Below are 22,495 nucleotides of genomic sequence, written 5' to 3' on the forward strand. Positions count from 1 at the left end.
TTTGCCCATAGATGCTTTTAAACTTAATTTTAGTTGGCTACTGTGTTCAATCCAGTGCTCCAGACATGGGATATGGAGAACTTTTGTTAGAAGCACCAGCAACAAACTTTGAATTTTTAGAAGAATAGCCATGCTACTGTGTAAGGGCAAAAACAAAGAAGGATCTTTTGGCAGTTAAGCAGTTAAAACATTTGGCATGGCATGACATTTCATAGGCAAGGGCATTTTTACCAGGTGGACAATTAAGAAGTGGTGTTCTTTAGATTTATACACATATATTAAAATGTTCTAACATGCATGCATAGTTTCAGTGAAGGGAAAATCACATGGTGAGCAATTAATTTAACACATCCATTATGTGTACACTTGATCGATCGATTGATTAAGTGCCGTCAAGTCGGTGTCGACTCTTAGTGACCACATAGATAGAGTCTCTCCAGGATGATCTGTCTTCAACTTGGCCTTTGAGGTCTCTCAGTGGTGCATTCATTGTTGTCGTAATCGAGTCCATCCACCTTGCTGCTTGTTGTCCTCTTCTTCTCTTTCCTTCAACTTTTCCCAGCATTATGGACTTCTCAAGGGAGCTGGATCTTCGCCTAATGTGTCCGAAGTATGATAGTTTGAGCCTGGTCACTTGTGCCTCAAGTGAAAATTCTGGATTGATTTGTCCTATGATCCATTTGTTTGTTTTCCTGGCTGTTCATGGTATCCTCAAAAGTCTTCTCCAGCACCAAAGTTTGAAAGCTGGAGAACTTTTTAGAGAATAGATGCTTTTTCTAGCTTGCTTTTTCAAAGTCCAGCTTTTGCATACATAGAGTGTCATGGGAAAAATTATTGTCCATACGATTCTAATATTTGTAGGTGTAGACACGTCACAGCATCTAAATATCCTTTCCAAGGCCTTTATTGCTACCCTACCAAGTGCTAGTCTGCGGTGTATTTCTTGACTGCTGGATCCTTTACTGTTGACAGTTGATCATAAAAGGCAGAAGCTATCCACCCCTTCAATGTCTTCATTGTCAATTCTGAGGCTGGTTGCTGTACCCATTGTCATTAGTTTAGTCTTCTTGACATTTAGTTGTAGTCCCATTTTTTCACTGTGCTCCTTGACTTTCATTACTAGAGCTTGCAGATTGTCCTCATTCTCAGCTATCAGAGTGGTGTCGTCAGCGTAGCGCAGGTTATTGATGTTTCTTCCTCCAACTTTAAAATCATGCTCATCTTCTTCCAATCCAGCTTCTCTCAGTATATGTTCGGCACATAAATTGAATAAAGAGAGAGAAAGTATACAGCTTTGTCTTACCCCTTTGCCGATCTGGAACCAGTCTGTTTCACCCTGTTCCGTCTGCACTGTGGCTTTCTGTCCTGTGTATAGGTTTCTCATGAGAACAGTGAGGTGGACCCTGTCAAGTTGTGGAATATCCTTAGGAAAATGGGTGTCCCAGGATAGTGTCCACACAATTGAAGGCTTTTCTGTTGTCAATAAAGCACACATTGACTTTTTTGGGGTATTCTTTGGCTTTCTCAATTATCCAGCGTGCATCAGCAAAAATGTCTCTTGTTCCCCGGCCTTTTCTGAAACCAGCTTGAACATGCAGCATTTCCCTTTCCACATAGGGCTCTAATCTGCGTTGGATGATCCTGAGCATTATTTTGCTAGCATGTGAAATTAAAGATATTGTGCGATGGTTTGCGCAATCTGTTAAGTCTCCATTCTTTGGTATGGGTATGTAGACTGACCTCTTCCAATCTGTTGGCCCCAGTGTTGTTCTCCATATTTGCTGGCATAGTTTGGTTAGAGCCTTGACTATTTCTTCTTCTGTAGTCTTCCAACTTGGTAATGACCGGAGTGCTGATCTAACTTCATCTTCCCATACTAGAGGTTCTTGCAAATAGGTAATATCTTCTAGAGTATCTTGGGTGTTGACATCCCTGCTGTACAGATCTTCAGTATAATCCTTCCATCTCTGTTTGATCTTCTTAGAATCAGTTACTATCTGTCCTTTGGCATCCCTTAATATACTAATTCGAGGTTGGAACCTCCCTCAGAGTTCAGAGATCTTTTGGAAAACATTCCTTGTTTTCCCATGTCTATTTCCATCCTCAAGGTCTTTACAGATGTCTTTGTAGTACTGTTCCTTGTCTCTTCTAAGAAGTTTCTGAAATTCCCTAATAAGTTCCTTCCTGAGGTCTTTATCTTTCTTGGCTTTGGCTTCTCTCTTCTTGGCAATTTCCACCGTCTGTTCTGACATCCATTTTGCTTTCTTCTGTTTCTTGGTCTTTGGCAGTCTCTTTTGATTGATTGATTGATTGATTGATTTCTATACCGCCCTTCCAAAAATGGCTCAGGGCGGTTTACACAGAGCAATCAATCAATCAATAAGATCCCTTTCCCCAAAGGGCTCACAATCTAAAAAGAAACATAAGATAGACACCAGCAACAATCACTGGAGGTACTGTGCTGGGGGTGGATAGGGCCAGTTACTCTCCCCCTGCTAAATAAAGAGAATCACCACATTAAAAGGTGCATCTTTGCCAAGTTAGCAGGGGTTAGCAGGTCTTTTCACATTCGTCCTTAACAACTTATTTGATTTCATTTCACAGTTCCTCTGGTTCTCTATCAATGAGGTGTGCGCTTAAGACATCTTTAAGTATACTGCTAAAATGTTAAGCATGTATGTGACAAATATGTTTGCAAATATTTAGCGAGGAATTGTGCTTGGCTAGAGTTCACTTTGTACGCTCAGTTACAAACCTGGGTTCCATTCTGCATGAGATATAAGCATAGACCTAAAAATGAGTGAACACATACTGCAAACAGAGATAGCAGGAAACATCCCGACCAGTCTTTGCACCAATGGAAGATATGCCACTCATGCAAGGGGAGAGGGATGGTTTCCCCCCAGTCCTCCATTTCCAGTACAACCCCCTGTGCCTGGCATGTTCTCGGTTCATGCAAGGACTAGTCTGGATGCTGTCTACCTAACACAAGTTAATCAATAGATGTAAATGAGTTTCAATCACTAAGGGTGTCAAGCCGATATAACTTGTGCAGCACAAGATTTGAAAGAATGATATTATGTACTGATGTGAGCAAAGTAGGTCACAATCCACATTAGAAGAAACCATGTCCTGTCTCTCATTGAACTTTCCAGTTCAGTAGCCTCGCACTCTATTTGCCCCTTAAAAGATTTTTGCTTGTATAGAGTGACCTTGAGGTCAAAAATGGAATGTCCTCAGATATGTAAATACAATGATCTCCTGAGACACACCTTGGCTGAAAAATGTAAGGGGATACAGCAGAAAAAGTGACACATTGTCAGAAAAACAGTTTATCTTATCTGGAGTAGAGAATACCTAGCTATAAAAGGGATATGGTTTCAGCCTTAAATTGTTTAAATAACCGGATGAATAGGAAAAAAAGAGGGTTTTTTAAATTAGGGGTAAAAGAAGAGATAATGGTGATCAACTTATTTGAGAACCATGAAATTCAGCATATTACTGTGTAAGAGCTCTTTGTACAGAGAAACTAAATGACCTTATACATAAGGTGTTGCTATAGTAATCAAGACTATGGAAATGTAATATAATTGTGGGCAGTTCTTCTCAACTGTATAGTATAGACAGATCTTTGAAATTCTGTCACTAGTTTTAATAACATGTTTATTTGAAAGTGAGCTAGTGAATGTATTGGACTGCCACTAAATGTATAGTGCAAGTGATAAACAATGGAGAAGTAATGGTTTAAAGTTTTTAATTTTTAATTTTAAGTGAAGAATAAAAAATTTAGAGAATAAATACAGAATTCCTGTTTCTTTCTCTTCAGATTAGTTTCCAAGATTTAGATGAGCTTGAAATATAGTTCTTGGTGCAAGTATTATTGATGGCAGTCATTTTTTTCTGTTCGTGTGACAATGATCTTCTATTATTCATATATTTTGAAAATGTATATATGAAGTGTGTTGATGACTTAAGAAATGCACTATATAAATACTAAGTTGCCTATTGATCAGATCAGTTCTTTATTATGGTCAGTGACCAGAAAAGTACCTTCCTTCCATCCATATTTCATTAAACCCTATTGATAAAATACTTTGTTCTCTATTGATCAAATGCCATTATGTTACAAGTTATATTTTTCTGGTGGCTTATAAATCCTAGAAGACACTGATTTCTCTTCCAGGTAGGTTTTTTCTTGCCCTCAAATATGGAGAATGAAGCAGTTTTCCACACCAACAACTATTGTTGGAATACATTGTGTTACCATCCAGAGAGTAGTACCAGCCTAATCTGTTCCCTAACACTTGAAGTCGTTTTATTAATTTTGTGTTAAGATATATCCTTTTGTGTTTTGTTATAATTTTAGTTGTATGGAAGCAAAGTTCCAGGAATGTAGTAGAAATCTATGGTTTTGTTCTTTCCTTTTCACTGAAGTATGCTTCCTCTTTACTAATGAAGTTCCTCATTATTGACTGTTTGAGGAATGGGGGACAGGATATCAGTGAGCAGGAGGTGTTGATCCAGACTTGTTTCTCTGTAATTCTCTGGAAACCTGAGCCAGTTGGTCTTCATGGAGCATACCTGGATAATGCTTTTCCAGACCAGGAAGTGTTTTTTTACTGCGCTGTTTGTAGGCTATGTAAATTGGGCAAAGGCCTTTGAGATTTGAATACATATCAATAAATCTTGCAGAACAGAATATCATTATTTGCAGCCACTCATTTTGCATCACCAGATTGTGTTTAGGACATAGCATGTATTCTGAGAGCATAATACCTATTGCTTTGGGCTTCTTTGTGTATCTCTGTGTAGACATTTGAGGAGATGCAGTGTAGTGAGAAGGGAGAAATGAAATTCAGCTTATTTTGAGTTGTTATAAAAAGCACCATTATCTTGTTGAGATGCGACATTAAGCTTAGAAATGGGAGCCCTTTTTCTGTTAAAATTTAGCTTAGTAATATGTCTCATTTTTGTGGGACTCACTTTTGGGTTCATGGATTAGTGTAGGTTTTTTTCTGTTAAGCAAGAACATTACACTTTGGGAAGGAAACTTGTTAGGGCATTTCTAGTAATACTTATCTTATATTTTTATCAGTAGGGTATAAATGAAATCTACAACCGTCCATCATTTTGTTCACAAAACCCACTCTCTGGTCACCCTCTGCTCCTTATGCAGTGTGTGTGCTGTTGAATTGTGGTGTTCTGTATTGCATTTTATGATGCAGATGAAGCTTTCAAAATGTTGAACTAGTTTCAGTTCATCAGGGTGGCACTGAATGGGGAAACCCTATACAGTGCCTGTGATGTTAACCATGTTGGCAGCAGTAAAAACCAGTTGCTGAAGAAGTATTTGACTGTTTTTATTGGTGCCCATTTTGTAGTTTGTGTAGAGTTCTGTGGATGTCTGACATTGGCCTTTAGTAGTGTTGCATTTAGGGACAAGAATACTAATCATTTTTATGGGAATTGGAAAAGGTGAGCCCTCATCGAGTTGTATTTAAACCCCACACACTCACACAAGAGGAGAGAGATGTGTAATTTTCACCAATTCATTCTTCAGCACCCACCCCCACACCCACAAAAATCTGCTCCTGAAGGTTGGGGGACCCTCAGGAACAGATTGCAGGGGACTGGAGAGAGAAGGGGGAATTGTGCAAGAGGGAGACTGATTTTTGCCAAGTGCTACAGAAGGTAGGATTTGGATACAACCTATTGTTCAGAAGGTATAAACGTAAAGCACATTCTTTTCTACTGTGTTGCCTGTCATTCCCTAAAGGTTTGGTTTGTTAAGGGCTCTTGTACTCTTTCTTCAGGAGGAGGAGGAACAGGAAGAAGATGACGACGACGACGACGATGACACGGATGACCTTGATGAGCTAGACACAGACCAGCTGCTTGAAGCCGATCTAGAGGAAGAGGAGAACAATGAGAATGCGGGTGAAGATGGAGAAAATGACTTCTCTCCTGATGATGATGAGGAATTGACCAACCTGCTTGAAGAAGGGGATGAAGGAGAAGATGAAGACTCTGATGCAGATGAGGAAGTTGAGCTGATCCTTGGTGATAGTAAGTCTACATATCCCAGATGTAAATATAAAGAATGTTTTGACCCCATCTCTTGCTACAAAAGGATGTTTTGATATCTATAAAGAAGCTGAGAGTAGCATGTCAGCTTTTGGTCTCTCCCTTGTTGACAGTTCAATAGAAAAGGGAAGCAGTTTCCCTTCTTGCTAGTTTGAATCCAGAGCTTTTGCTCTCAGGTATAGCTCATAATTATATAGAAGTGTCCTTAGCAAGAACTAATATTTCTGTGGATGCTGCTGGTGCTAACATCTCTGGAGACAGGGTTTAATATTTCATTTCTCATTTTATTTTGAAAGAACCACAGCTCTTTAAAAATGGAGGCCCCTTGAAATTCTGTCAAGACATTCACCATTGGTTGAAAGCACAGCACTGAGATGGGAAGAGGGTTTATTTTCCTGTTCTGGCTCTAGATTCCTGCATCAGTTTAGCGAACTTATTTAGGCCAACACTTCATAGTTTCCTTGGCCCAGATCAGTCATAACACAGAACCATGATCAAACCCTGGCTGTATATGATGTCTCCAAGCCTCAACCCACGCTCCCGCCTTACCTGTCTGCGCAAGAGCCAAAAAAATTCCACTTCTGATTCTGGTTAGGAACAAGCCAGAATTGTCTAATACGTCCAAATGTAGCAATCCTAGCGTACTCTAACCAGAATTCTGAAATAAACTTAGATTTTTTGTTTGGAACAAGTCAGGATCACTTGGTTTGGATGTAGCAAATGATCCTTACTTGTTCCTAACCAGAATCAGAAGTAGAATTCTTCTGACGCTCATGCTGGAAGGCCAAAGGACGAGCACATGCTCCTTCAGTTCGGGGACATTGCTTAAAGCCAGGATTTAATCATAGCTCTGTGTTATCTTCAAAAGAGCTCCTTGTTTCATAGTTAGAAAACAGAGAGATAATAATAATAATAATTTGGATCAGTATCTGATCCAAAAATACCACCTAGATTCAAGGAAAATTAGAGAAGTCCTGGAAATAATAAAGCAGCAAATAACAGCAGTGTCAAAGAAGATTAGCAGATACGAAGCCAGAATGACACAACACAGGCAGAATCTCCAATTCCAGTCGAATCAGAGACGTTTCTACCAAAGCATAGAAGGAGAAACTGCAAGAAACCTAGAAACACCAAATAAAGAAGAAACAGTGCAATTCTGGCAGAAATTATGGGACAATCCAATAGATTATAATAAAAAAGCAGGCTGGATGAAAGATGTCAAAAAATGTAACCAACAAATGCAAGATCTAATAATAACACCAGAATTAATAAGTGAAAGAGCAAAGAAAATTAAAAATTGGACTGCTCCAGGCGACGATGAACTGCATGGCTTTTGGCTTAAACACCTAACAAGCCTTCATAAACAACTATCAAAACAGTTCAATCACATTTTGCAAGGAGGTGATATTGAACAATGGCTAACAACTGGGAAAACTCATCTCATCATGAAAGACCCAGCAAAAGGTGCAGTTCCAAGTAATTATAGACCCATAACCTGCCTGCCAACCATGTTCAAATTATTAACTGGAATAATAGCAGATGAAGTGATGCAACACTTATTAACTAACAAACAGCTTCCAGTTGAACAGAAATGAAATTACCCGAACACCAGAGGCACAAAAGACCAGCTGATGATTGACAAAATGATTTTAGAAAATTACAAGAGAAGAAAAACCAATCTAAGTGTTGCATGGATTGACTACAAGAAAGCCTTTGATTCATTGCCTCACACATAGATACTAAAATGTTTAGAAACAACTGGTGTCAGCAAAAACATTCAGATATTTATTTAAAAAAAAGCAATGAGCATGTGGAGTACACAGTTAACAGTCAATGGCGAGATACTTGGACAGGTTAGCATTAGAAGAGGTAGTTTCCAAGGGGACTCACTATCCCCTCTGTTGTTTGTAATCGCCATGACCCCACTTTCACAAATACTAAACAAAACAGGCCTCGGATACCAAACATCTAAAGCATCAAGCCAGATAAACCATCTGCTGTACATGAACAATCTGAAGTTGTATGGAAAGTCCCAGTCAGAAATCGAATCACTGCTAAACACTGTCCATATATTCAGTAGCGATATAGCAATGGAGTTTGGACTAGACAAGTGTGCTGCATTAATAATGAACAGAGGGAAAATAAGAAAAACAGAAGGAATAGAACTGCCCAATGGAAGCAATGTCAAGAACCTGGAAGAGAAAGAACATTACAAATACTTGGGCATTCTCCAGGCTGATAACATTGCACACACTGAAGTTAAAAGAAAAATTGGAAGTGAATACACCAGGAGAGTTAGAAAAATCCTCAAGTCCAAACTCAATGGCGGGAACACCATACAGGAATAATAGACTGGACCCAGGCAGAGCTAGAGACACTAGATCGTAAGACCAGGAAAATAATGACCATCAATCATGCTCTGCACACCCGCAGTGGTGTAGTTAGGCTATACCTCCCTCGCAGCTCAGGTGGAAGAGGAATGCTGCAAGTCCATCAAACAGTAGAGGAGGAGAAAAGAGGCCTTGAAGAATATATGAAGGACAGTGAGGATGCACTTCAAATGGTCAATAACAAGAAACTATTCAACACCGATGAAACAAAGCAGGCCTAAAAGAAAGAACAAGTCAAGAACCGAGCAGAAAAATGGAAAAATAAGCCACCGCATGGTCAATATTTGCACAATATAAGTGGAAAATCAAACATCACCAAGACCTGGCAATGGCAAAGAACGGCAACTTGAAGAAAGAAACTGAGAGTTTAATACTGGCTGCACAAGAACAGGCACTAAGAACAAATGCAAGAAGAGCAAAAGTAGAAAAATCCACAACAAACAGCAAGTGCCGCCTTTGTAAAAACACAGATGAAACAATGGACCACCTAATCAGCTGTTGTAAAAAGATCGCACAGACTGACTACAAACAAAGGCATGACAAAGTAGCAGGGATGGTACACTGGAACATCTGCAAAAAATACAAGCTACCTGTAGCCAAACATTGGTGGGACCATAAAATGGAAAAAGTTGAAGAAAATGAAGATGCAAAAATATTATGGGACTTCCGACTACAAACAGACAAACATCTGCCACACAATACACCAGAAATAACTGTAGCCGAGAAGAAAGAAAAACAAGTTAAAATAATCAACATAGCAATACCAGGGGATAGCAGAATAGAAGAAAAAGAAATAGAAAAAATCACCAAATACAAAGATCTTCAAATTGAAATTGAAAGGCTGTGGCAGAAAAAGACCAAAATAATCCCAGTGGTAATTGGCGCCCTAGGTGCAATTCCAAAACAACTTGAAGAGCACCTCAATACCATAGGGGCCACAGAAATCACTATCAGCCAATTACAAAAAGCAACTTTACTGGGAACAGCCTATATTCTGCAACGATATCTATAATAACAGCAACAATATTGATAATAAAATTCAGCCATCCCAGGTCCTTGGGAAGGACTTGATGTCTGGATAAACAAACCAGTCAATAACACCTGTCTGACTGTGTAAATAAATAATAATAATAATAATAATTAATATAAATAGTTATCAGTAGAGACGTTCTCAAAGTAGTTTACATAGAAAAAGTAAATAAAATAAGATAGCCCTCTGTCCCCAAAGGCCTCGCAATCTAAAAAGAAATATTATTTATCATTATGAAATAATAATAATTATTGTGAGGCCTGGATCCAGAAACTCTTCCAAGCTATTTACCTGTTCCTTCAGGGGGAATGCAACCCCATCTGGAACAGGAAGATCTATTGTGTCCCTCAAAGAATTACCCCTTATCATGAGTACCTCAGTCTTGCCTTGGATTCAGCTTCAATTTATTTTCTCATCACCTCTCATTACTGCCTATAAGCAGGCATTTAGGGAGGTATGCCATTTCTTGATAATGATGTAATGGAGAAATAGATTTGGGTGTCATCAGCATATTTATAACATCCTGTTCCAAATCTCCTGATGATCTCACCCATTGGTTTCATGCAGATAGGATGGAGCCCTGGGGGACACCATACAATAGCTCTCATTTCAGAGAGCAACTATTTCTGAGCTCAACATCTGGAATCTACGTGAGAGATAGGAATGGAGCAACTGCAAAGCAGTACCACCTATTCCCAAATCCCCCAAACGATCCAGGCGGATACCATAGTCGATAGTATCAAAAGCCGCAGAAAGCTCCAAAAGAACCAACAGAGTCACACTCCCTCTGCCCATTCCTTGGCAGAGATAATTCATCAGGTTGACAAAGGCTTTCTCCACCCCATAGCCTGGAAGGGAACTTGAATGAGGCAACACTATCGCCATCCCTTTTCATTGGTTGTGCAAAGTCATGCAGGTGCACAAACATAACAAGCCATCCCTTTAAGGCAGCCTGTTCAAACATGCAAGGTGAACTCATAGCTTTGCCACTTTTTCCTCCACAAATTTGAATGAAGTCCACACTTTGCTTGGGGATCTAACTTTGCCTCAACTGTCCAGTGCTAGAACTTCCCTGCTTTGTATCCCCTGCCTTTCATAATATTTTGGAGACCCACCAAGCTGCCCTGCCACAGCTCTGTCTTTCTGAACACTCCATTTTGTTGCAGGATAAAAATGGGATGTGGGGAAGAAAGTTGTGGGAAAAGATGGCTATTTGAAAAATGACGGGATGGGAGGTGGTGGTGTCTGGAGTGGATTTTCATGTGATAGGGAATGGACTTCCTTCCAGCTATATAGAATTGTCAGAGGGTTCAGCCTGCATGGGTGTCATGCCAATTGCCTTGAAATTCCCCCCTCCCTCTGTTTTTCAATATATGGAGGTAGACAGCTTTTGCTTAGTGGGAGAGAAGAAAGTACTCTGCAAATGTTGAGTTTCCTTGGTAGACTGCATATTCAGGACCCAACCCTATGAGTCCAGACATAAATTAAGGTAGTAGGGAATATATAAGCTTTATGTGGAGCAAGGGAAGAAAGTTGTCAAAAAGAACTTCCTCTCTTTCCTCCCTTCCCCCAGGAAATCAACTGGAATGGCGGAAGATTGGGGGTGGGCTAGAAATGGTGTAGACTTGTGTTGCAGGAAATTCAAAGTAAACTGCATAGAATGCTGGCAAGGAAGATGGGATGAAGCTTACTGAATGAGAGCGGCAGAGTGGATGGATGGATAAAAGGTTCAGTAATCTGCCCTGGGATCCACCTCCCAGCCCCTTAATTGTATGTATCTCAGAACATATGGGAAATATGGTTTCCACATGCTCTGAGGCACTTCCTTCATCATATGAAGTAACAATAAAAGTAGTTACTTATTAGTTGGTGGTAAAATGAAAATCTTAGGGGAGGGATCCTTAAAGGTGGAGTAAGTTTGATAAAAGGGGGTGGCCAAAGTGGAAGAAAGTTTGAGAATGACTGAGCTAGGGAGACATCTGGACTCTTTGAAGTTGCTAGAAATCTTGTTAATTTCATTAGAAGTAGGACATCTGCCTAGTCTTTATGTTGGCTTCCTGGAGATAGGATCTTGCCAGTCCCAACTTTAAAATGTAATTCCATTTCTCAGGCTGGTCCTGTTAGTTTTCGTCCTGAGCTGCAAGTTATTTCCTAGCTGACTCATCTGTGTTCTTTTCTTGTTTTGTTGTAGTGCAGCTCTACTTCTCTGTAATCAAGCTCATGAACCTGGGGACAATACCCTGTCAGGTCTCCAGTGATTTTCTTGTATACAGGTGAAACTCGGAAAATTAGAATATCGTGCAAAAGTCCATTAATTTCAGTAATGCAAATTAAAAGGTGAAACTGATATATGAGACAGACGCATTACATGCAAAGCAAGATAAGTCAAGCCTTAATTTCTTATAATTGTGATGATCATGGCGTACAGCTCATGAAAACCCCAAATCCACAATCCCAGAAAATTAGAATATTACATGGAACCAAGAAGACAAGGATTGAAGAATAGAACAGTATCGGACCTCTGAAAAGTATAAGCATGCATATGTATTCAGTACTTGGTTTGGGCCCCTTTTGCAGCAATTACTGCCTCAATGCGGCGTGGCATGGATGCTATCAGCCTGTGGCACTGATGAGGTATTATGGAAGACCAGGATGCTTCATTAGCGGCCTTCAGCTCTTCTGCATTGTTTGGTCTCATGGCTCTCATCCTTCTCTCGGCAATGCCCCATAGATTCTCTATGGGGTCAGGTCAGGCGAGTTTGCTGGCCAATCAAGCACAGTACACTGTATACTTTTCAGAGATCCGATATTGTTCTATTCTACAATCCTTGTCTTCTTGGTTCCATGTAATATTCTAATTTTCTGGGATTGTGGATTTGGGGTTTTCATGAGCTGTACGCCATGATCATCACAATTATAACAAATTACGGCTTGACTTATCTCGCTTTGCATGTAATGCGTCTGTCTCATATATCAGTTTCACCTTTTAATTTGCATTACTGAAATTAATGGACTTTTGCACGATATTCTAATTTTCCGAGTTCCACCTGTATTTGTCTGTCAGCCCACTGTGTTCTTAAAGGTGGTAGGTATTTTGGCTAGATCCCACCAGGGCGTATTAAAAATTGAATTGTACCTTAATATAGGCTACACAGTTGTACATTACGGGAGAGAATAAGCCTACAGCAGTGTTCTGGGTTGCTGCTAGACATGGGGTATCAGGAATATTGGCACCTCCATTAGTGCCATTTCCTCCCCCCCCCATGTGGAAGCAGCTGATCGTGGGGCAATTGCATGGTTGCAGAGCAGGGGTGTGTGTCTTTAATTCCTGAGCCAGCACTGACACGGGGGAGGCTGGGCGGATGGAGAGAATGCCAAGAGGGTCGGTAGGGAGACGGGCAGGGGAAGCTGGGAAGGAGTGCAGGGAGGCCTGGGGTCTGCAGTTCCTCTCTGAGCTTTCCCCCTGTGACTCCCTGCGCTCCCCACAGATCTTCCCAGCATTCTCTCCACCCAGCCAGCCTCCCCTGCAGCAGTGCTGGCTGGGGAATGAAAGCCTGCTCTGCAACCTGTGCTACAATCTGGCACTGATTGCCCCAGGACTGGCTGTCTCCATGTGGTGGGGGACGGGATAGGGCCTATGGGAGGTTCCAATAGCCCAGGCCTAGTTGCTGCTAGGAATAGCTTGGGCTTACAGTCAAGGCCAGCAAGAAAGATGGCTGTGATTATGTTTTTCTGTTGCATGTCCATTCTGTTTACTCTCACAAGCTTAAGACAGCTTCCACCCAAATCACATGATACAAAAACTAGTTCCAGGCTCCTATTATCTCTGCTCTCTTGAGGAAAATGAGGTTTTGTGCAGCTGCTGTCCTTTTATAGCCAACTTTGCAGCTCTCAAAAGTACAGGGCACTGTGGGATAGCTTCTTTCCCATGTCCGCCTTACAAAATGGGCGTCTGTCACCACGGCTGTTCTGAGCAACACCTTTTTAATGTGAGCACAGTGTTAGGAAGGTTCAACAAAAACTTTGGGGGAAGTGCTTTTAGGAGAGGGGGTGTGTACATATGAGAGAATGAGGCAGCAATTGACTGGCCATTGTGGGACAGAAGCGTGAAAGCAAACAGTGCAAGCAGGGGTAGTTGGCCTTGCTAGCGTGTAGTAATGAACTGACATGTTAGCACTTTGAATGACATTTAAAGCAAATATATCACACACACTACTTCAACACAAATACATGACTGTGTTTACCTGAATCCAACACTAGGTTTTTTCCAAATTCTTGGAACTCCCAATGAGGGAAGTTGTCTTAATTCAGAGTTCTGTTCCCTTCAGGTAAATACAGGTATGTCTCTATTTCGTAAGGGGGTTGTCTAGAATTCAGAGTCATTTTCTATTCAGGTGAATGCTGGTAAAAGGAATTTGGTGTTCTAACCTCTAAAGGAAGGGTTGGGGGGGGGTTGCCTATTATGACTCTCAAATGAAGGCCCGTTTGCAAATCAGCAGTCATCTTTCATTAGAGAAAAGGCACCCACATGTCTTTGGCATTGGTTTGCATCTGGCTGTCTTTTATGCAGGTGTGCTAGCTAGCTAACCCATTCCCATTTCATTTCATTTGCCAGGGCTTGCTGTTTCTGGCTCTTACATTTTTTGTGTGGCTTTATTCAGCCACTAACTGTGGGTTTTTACTAAAGTCTACCCTAATATCTGTTCTAAAGGACTATTTATGTATGGCTGTGATTAATTGATTGGATGGGAAAGAGAGAGAGTGGAAGAGAGGAGAGCCAATATGCTGTACTTGTATTATATATTGTTCAATGTATTATTTAGAAGGGCTAAAATATTGAACTCTAAAGGTCTGAGAATTCAGTATTGTGAAGTCCAGACCATGCGAGTAATAAACTCATTAGGAGTATGCTTTAGAAATGACAGAGCTAAACCTTGTACATGGAAAAGCTCCTAAGAAGAGAGAAGCAAAGGGGCTCAATAGGGATGGATGCAAGAGAATGCTAATAAAAGGCAAACACAACTAGTTCATGATGTAGAACGAAGTTGCACCTCACATTGTCATCCACCTCTTCAGGCTGATTGTCTGGAGAGATGCATGCATCTATGAAAACTATGTCCAGCCATTTAAATGGTACAGATCCAACTGTTTTAAGCCAAGAACATTTAGAAAAATGCTTTATGAGTGGTGTTGCTTCAGATTTGACTCTTTCCTTGAAATCACTATATGGAATGACTGTGTGTGTGCATTGAGTTTTATTGGTATATTAATCTATTGCAAGGTTAAAAGCATCTTTATTTCTTGCTAAGCATTCAGCTCGCCTTAACTGAGGCTCAGATTCTGAGTGCATCCTTTCATGTTGCAAAATTTAGAGCATATACACTCCCTCTTCATTTGCTGTGTTGGATTTTTGCAGTAATGTTTACTAATCATGCCAGTATTTTTTTTCAGACTTTCCTCTACCTAGGCCTTGTTTAGTCACTCTTCTCAGACAGCTCTGAGCAAAACACTGCTCATGATCAGTTTCACCTGACTCTAGGAACATAGGAAGCTGCTGTATACTGAGTCACACCATTGGTCTATCTAGCTCAGTATTGTCTATACAGACTGGCAGCAGCTTCTTGGTTGCAGGCAGGAATCTCTCTCAGCCCTATCTTGGAGAAGCCAGAGAGGGAACTTGAAACCTTCTGCTCTTCTCAGAGCAGCTCCACCCCCTGAGGGGCACATCTTAAAGTGCTCACATGTGGACTCCCATTCAAATGCAACCGGAGAGGACCCTGCTTAGCTAGGGAGACAAGTCATGCTTGCTACCACAAGACAGGCTCCCCTCTCTTCTTGCTGATGTTCTGACAGAACCTTGTTGTCATCTTCATGGAGGTGTCTCCTTAAGAACACCGTTAAGGACCCCTATTAGGAAAACTGGAGCCCTAAAAAATTTTCTCTCCTGTTTAACAAGTTAGCATTCTTACTAAGTTGTTTCAAAGCATTGCACTCGTGAAGAAACTCCTCCATGTGTCTTGGAAATGGACCTGCATGCTTAAATGAGCATTGAGGGTATCTATAGCTGTCCCTTGAGTTGTGGCCTGACCCTGTCCTTTCTTCACTGAGAGGGCAAAGTACTATTGGGAAGAAAGTGGGCTGGTTAAGACAAATGCTGCCTGGTACATTCAATAAGGCTGTGGATGCACAGAGAGCATGCCCACCCTGACATCACAGGAGAACATTCCAACGCACTCTCAGAGCATCCCTTAATCAGGGAATGGTGGTGATATCATCTGTACACGTTCCAAAACCCAGCTTCAACGTGGTTTTGGAATACATGTAGAGAGGCACAACCGCTCATGCAATCAGGAGATGCCCCAAGCACACATCAGGGGACCACCCTAACAGGGGCGGGGGACAGGCAGGCAGCGCTCATCCAAATCGGCCCTGCATTATCATATCATGCAACTGGCATGACATTGGATGGCTGTCCTCTGCTAGGCCTGCTGCATCCAGACAGCAGTGTTACACTACAAAGGGATTAACAAACCAATGGATTTTGCATTCGTCTGTGTCTTGGGCTGTGCCCCCTGTGCTGATTTGGTGGCTTCCTGTTTATGAAAGGATGCGTTTAAAACATCGAAGTCAGGCCAAGGGGTGGGTGGGTCTGAAACAGCTATCCTGGTTACTTCAGTATTCTGAAGCCTCTTGTGCAAAACACCAAGCTTGTTTGCTCCTCCTTCAGTGAAATTCCAACCAGAAGGTAGAGAAAACCCTCATTTGGAAAGCCAAGTCTCTAATGAATACTAAAAGTAATCCAAACAATAGTAAGGACAAGTGACAACTAGCATGCATAGATCTCCTCTTCGGACTTCCTGGTGGTGCTGGTCAGTCAAAACGCACTTGCCTTATGCGAAATACAGGTGAAACTCGGAAAATTAGAATATCGTGCAAAAGTCTATTAATTTCAGTAATGCAAATTAAAAGGTGAAACTGATATATGAGACAGACGCATTACATGCAAAGCAAGATAAGTCAAGCCTTAATTTCTTATAATTGTGATGATCATGGCGTACAGCTCATGAAAACCCCAAATCCACAATCTCAGAAAATTAGAATATTACATGGAACCAAGAAGACAAGGATTGAAGAATAGAACAATATCGGACCTCTGAAAAGTATAAGCATGCATATGTATTCAGTACTTGGTTTGGGCCCCTTTTGCAGCAATTACTGCCTCAGTGCGGCGTGGCATGGATGCTATCAGCCTGTGGCACTAATGAGGTATTATGGAAGACCAGGATGCTTCATTAGCGGCCTTCAGCAATTCTGCATTGTTTGGTCTCATGTCTCTCATCCTTCTCTTGGCAATGCCCCATAGATTCTCTATGGGGTCAGGTCAGGCGAGTTTGCTGGCCAATCAAGCACAGTACACTGTATACTTTTCAGAGGTCCGATATTGTTCTGTTCTTCAATCCTTGTCTTCTTGGTTCCATGTAATATTCTAATTTTCTGAGATTGTGGATTTGGGGTTTTCATGAGCTGTACGTCATGATCATCACAATTATAACAAATTAAGGCTTGACTTATCTCGCTTTGCATGTAATGCGTCTGTCTCATATATCAGTTTCACCTTTTAATTTGCATTACTGAAATTAATGGACTTTTGCATGATATTCTAATTTTCCGAGTTTCACCTGTATGTGCTGCTGATTAGACATAAGGTCTTGGCCACAATATGTGCCTGGAAACTCCCCCTGATGTGGTGCCATTTGAATGTTTTACATGCAGTGCAGGAGATTCTAGAGCTGCCCCAACTCATACTATGTGCGTTCAGTAAGCATGAAAAAGAAGCATCTCACTGGTGGCAAGTGATCTGTTTGATGGAATGTTGCACCTCGTGGTGGAAGAGCCCTATGTGACCCATTTTATTCCATGCCAAAGGCTTTGGTATCTGCCTGCCTGCTGGCAGCTGGGTTCCTTGGTGACATAGTGCTACAAGAAGTGTCTTTGTCTCTGGTTGCTACTGTAGAGGTTAATGGTCTTTCATACTTTGTTTAGGAACAGGTTGCCTTGCTTGACATTTCTATACATCTGGTTCTTTTCATTGTTCAAATAACCAATTTCCCCCCATTTCAGCTGACAGCTCAGGCAATTCGGATTTGGAAGATGACATAATCTTGTCTCTGAATGAGTGAGGAGTGGCCACCCCACAGGATGTTGGCAGCAGGAAAGCTCCCTTCTCAGAAGCCAGGAGACCAAATCGGGAAGTGATACTGAGCATCCTCTCAGATCTAAATCTTGGGAGAACATCTAAAGAACTCCAGCCCTTCAGATCTTGCAGTGGACAGATGCAGGCTCCTGGCATGCCCAGAGCCTTCCTACAAAGAGACCAGGGGTTTGGCCTTTATTTTCTCTGCCTTTTTATTTTGGTTTTTAGGCTGAGACATGATTCTCCTTGCCATGGAGACTTCTGAAGATATTTCACAATATATTTTCTTTGTATAAAGTTCTTTCCTAAAGAACAGAAATAGTTTTATATGAAACAAACAAAAAAAGACAAAAAACAAAACAAAAAAAACCATACAAACCAAACCAACCACGCAGGTATTATATAAGAGGGAATGAACATGTACCCTTCTAATACTTCATCACCATGATTAATTTCTGGGGGAGAGAAAAAAATTAAAGGGCATTTTTACTGAGAAAAACAGGAAAAAAATTAAGTGAATCATGGTTTGTAAAACTGGATGAGTGATATTTTTATTTCAAATATAATTTTTTAATGGAGGTGTTCACACCTGCTATGTTCATTTGTTTTTGTCAAATGCCTTTTGTCCTTTCACAAAAGTTCTACGAGTGTTCCTGCTGTAGTAGCCATGGTGAAAGACTTGAGAGGCAGGGTCTGTCCTGTTCAGAGCCTGCTGTTGCTGGAGATGAAGGACTTGCGTCTAAAAGCTCCTCCTTACCCCATCCTATCCAACCCACCCTTTTTTGTGAGGGAAATTTTAAATCTTTGTTTCCTTCCTTTCTGCCCCTGCTGTGTGGAAACTACAAACTGAAGGCCTTTTTCTTTAATGTAAATTGTATTTATTAAAAAATAAACAAAATTCAAATCCTGTCTGTTCATAGCTATGACCTTCCCATAGCATACATTTATTGCCTTTTCTGTGTCCCTACCTTCAAGCTGTCTCTGTGTTGCTATGCCCCAGAATGAGATACAAAGGCAAGGTTATTCATGTGAACACAGTCAAAGTTCTATATGAAAGTAACTGAACAGCAGTACTGTACATATTTCTATAAGGGATGCTCATGTCAGGAGGGTAGTGGCTTCTGTGGTGTCCAACACTAGGTTTTAAGAACGGAATGATGGTTTTTTTCTTGAGGGAATCACACTGAATGAAATTATCTAATGATGTCTGAGTTCTCCTGGACTCTGGTTCCTTCACTACCATACTGTTGTGATCAGTGTCCTAATTTTTTCTGTCTGTGTGTGGAATGAATTTTGTTCTGAGTGGCAGTATCAAGACATTATGTGTGCATGTGCGTTCCAAATGGGGCCTTCCTTATTCAACCTGAGTAGGATCTAAAATTAACTGAGCACGCATTAAAAAAATTGTGAGCACATGCACATACGCCTTAGAGGGAACACTAGTTGTGATGAATAGAGATGGCCTAGGAAAGGATCCTACTTTTATAATCCTTATATGAACCAATAGTTCAGAAGTTGGGATAAATACTCTTCAACTCCTCTCTGAAGGCTGCTGCTCATACCAAGACCAATAGGACTGTGCAGATGTTATGACTTGATAGAGTGATCACACTGTGCACACACTATTCTGAATATAGATGGAGGGGGGTGGGGTGAGTGGGCCCAATTCTGATATCTCTCTACATGACTATATCATCTGCACAATCCTATTGTATTTCTTGAAACTGCCTTCACATGGAAATACAGCAAGTATTAAGGACTCTGTCAACTTGTTAAATTGAGGTGGTCAGTGATATGAACGTGTCCTTGTTGAGCTGACAATCTTTCTTGACTTTATCCCCCTCTACAGTTTTCTTTTCACTGGGGTTTAAAGTTCATTTAGTATTTGACAAAACAGTTGTTCATAAATGGGAAAATATTATTGTACTGCTTAGCTTTTATATAAACTTGAAGTGTTCTAGGTGCTTCATATCTTAATCCTTAAAACAGCCCTGTTGTGCAGGCCAGTTATCCCCACTATGCAGCTGAGACAGTTGTTTGTGTCTGAAGTGACAGTTTAACTGGGGACTATCTTCTGGCTTATACTTTGCCACTTTACTGAATAAATTTTTAAAGTTAGGCCAGGCCTCAGTTCATATTATCAACGCTTTTAGTGAACTTCTTTAAACAAAACAAAAAAAAAAACTTTACACAGTTCTTCTACCTTTTAATATCCTCCTTATAAACATAGTTTGCTGGTTGCTTTGTTAACCTCTCTATACAATGGTAAAGGTAAAGTGTGCTGTCAAGTCGACCGACTCCTGGCACCCACAGAGCCCTGTGGTTTTTCCTTGCATGACTAACTGATTTATCTGAATGCTTCTCCCCGACTCCAATGAAATTTCCTGTGGGAGCATCTTTGCTGCTGGATGGGGCAGAATGAGGAATAAGAGATTCCTTTTAGCTGAATGTACTTGAACAGACCACTTATGACTTAAAATTCAGGCTCAAGCTAATGAAGCATTGTGGCTTAGAGACTCAACTACAAATTAGTGCTTCCCAGGTTTGTATCTCGCCTCTGCTGCGAAGTTACTAGGTGGTTTTAGGCCAGCTGCAATATGGGGATGCTTACTTTACAGGGTGGTTATAAGGATTACAAGAAGTTAATGTTTGTGAAGTGCTTTGATAAACATTTGAAAGTGCTGTAAAGTGCTAAGTGTTATTATTATTATTATTGTTAGTGCCTTCCCCCTGTCCACTTCTGTTACGGTACTTAATATGACAAATATTGTCTTAAAATATGCCGTTAGTTCTAGAATGCAGTCATGACCAATAGATGTTAAGGCAAAAATTCCCTTCTACCACAGAGTAACATGAAATTTGGAAGATAAGCTGTGAACTTGTTATGTTACTGACCCTGGCCTAGGCATATGCCCTACAGAGAGAAGCTGCTGATATGTAAAAGCAACTAAGGAGGACAAGTTGTGGGTATTGCAATTCCAATATCATCCAAGTGTTCCAAACTTATCTACAGCTATCTGAGCTATCACCTACTGCTTAATGTTGACAATGTTCACTTAAGCAGATGCCTAGAGACTTGATTGTATATAGCAATCAAGTGTATCTGGTCCACTTCTCCCCAGCCTTATTTCTCACCATGTAGAGATCTACCTTGCATAGTTCAGTTTATAAAAATGTTAGTTGCTGATAGAGTTGCAATTTTGTCCTAAGTTAACCATTGAGATCACAGTTGGATGCTGCTGTTAAAAGGGGATAGTGAAACTGGTATCTGCAAACATTTAATATACTTTTATACAGCTTTACTAAAACAGTTTTGCACAAAGCAATGTATAGTATTAAATGCTGTACAATATTAAATGGTTTACAATATTAAATAGGAGTGTGCTAGCTAAAATGCCATCCTGCTCACAACAGGGAATTGTATGGAATGCAGAAGACGGGCCTGAGTCCTTCCACTGTGCTGCCTATGTAGCATTAGGTTTTCCTCACATCTGCTGGGACAAAATTTTCATTGAGATGCTCACATGCATACTGGCTTTTAGCATTCCTTTCTATAACTAGATTGACTTGCTCTTAGTTTTGAGCCTGGGAAAAACGTTTGAGAACAGTTCAAATTAGGTACATCAAGATTCTTGGAGTAGTCTGCAGGCATTAATGCATTTCAAAACTGAGACAGTTCATACCTTCACCACTGCTTCACTTTTGGCTGTGCATATGGTTCCCTGGATCAGGGTATCAGCATTTAGGACTACAGTCAAAGTAGATTACTTGTACCAGCACAAAATTGAGGGTTCTTCAATCTTTCCTGTCTCATATAAACAGAAATGGTTGGAAGTAAGCATTTAATCTTTCACTCCTTTTAGAAACAGGAAATATTACTGATTTGTGTTTAAATGTTAGTTTAAACAGAAGCACTTATATATGGGTGATTAGTAGCTGGTAACACCAAAAGGCATAGGCTTTACCATATATCAGACCACCTGAGAAAAGTAATCAAAATAAGACACTGTTTTAAAACAATTAGCCATTAAGAGCTATGTTGTCGACTCTTCTTTGATTGCTTTGGCTTACAATAGATCTTGCACAATGGCCTATGTTTACCAGTTTGTTTCACAGAATTTTAGAACGAAAGGGACCTTAAAGGTCTTCTTGTCCACCCCTGCTTTTTTAAAAAAATAGCAGATAGAAAGCTAGCATTCAGTGAGACTCTAGCAGCACACCATCATATGAAAAATAATCATCTGCTTTAACGACATTATATCTTTGTCCACTGTAATACAGAAAATGTGCATTTTCATAATTACTCTTTCTCATGCCTTTTGGCTGAAGACGACAAAGAACTAATCCTGAAGACACACACAAGGTGGGGTGGCAAACAGAACTGCATTTGCTTTAAAATCTTGCAACAGAACAGAGAGCTTGAATGAGCCCAACATCCAATTCCTAAATACAGTTACACTGGAAACTTATCTGAGTGAGTTTTTACTTTGTTTAGGAGGTGGAACATATGGCTCATCAAGCTCTTCTAAAGAGTGCTTGATTCTCTTCATTAGAAACAGTAATGTGCTAACAACAAAGATTGTGCATCTTTGTCTCCATAATTTTGCTTTACAAGAACAAGATCTTGTATCCTGAAATATCCAGCTTTTTATATTTTAAGTTTTATTATTAAACACCCTTAATTATCCTTAAGGTACCACTTAATTTCTGTGGGGGAAAATGAATGCAGCATGTGGTGCAATCTCTGAAGCTGGAATGGGGGTTGAGTAGAGTGGATAGGGTAGGGCCTCGATGCCC

The 22,495-nt window shown here is 40.5% G+C and overlaps 1 protein-coding gene across 1 annotated transcript in view; it reads left to right on the top strand.

Annotated features, from left to right (window-relative positions):
• The window catches only part of DCAF1 (DDB1 and CUL4 associated factor 1), a 92,715-nt gene extending 74,098 nt beyond the window's left edge, over window positions 1-18,617 (top strand). Inside the window, exons 23-24 of the mRNA XM_053291111.1 lie at window positions 5,814-6,066; window positions 17,626-18,617. Coding sequence (XP_053147086.1) covers window positions 5,814-6,066; window positions 17,626-17,684 — 312 coding nt within the window. The 3' untranslated portion in view covers window positions 17,685-18,617. The remainder of the gene's footprint in view (window positions 1-5,813; window positions 6,067-17,625) is intronic.
• Window positions 18,618-22,495: the final 3,878 nt, after the last annotated feature.

This window comes from Hemicordylus capensis, chromosome 2 (genome assembly GCF_027244095.1).
Source record: "Hemicordylus capensis ecotype Gifberg chromosome 2, rHemCap1.1.pri, whole genome shotgun sequence".
NCBI classification, from domain to species: Eukaryota; Metazoa; Chordata; class Lepidosauria; order Squamata; family Cordylidae; genus Hemicordylus; species Hemicordylus capensis.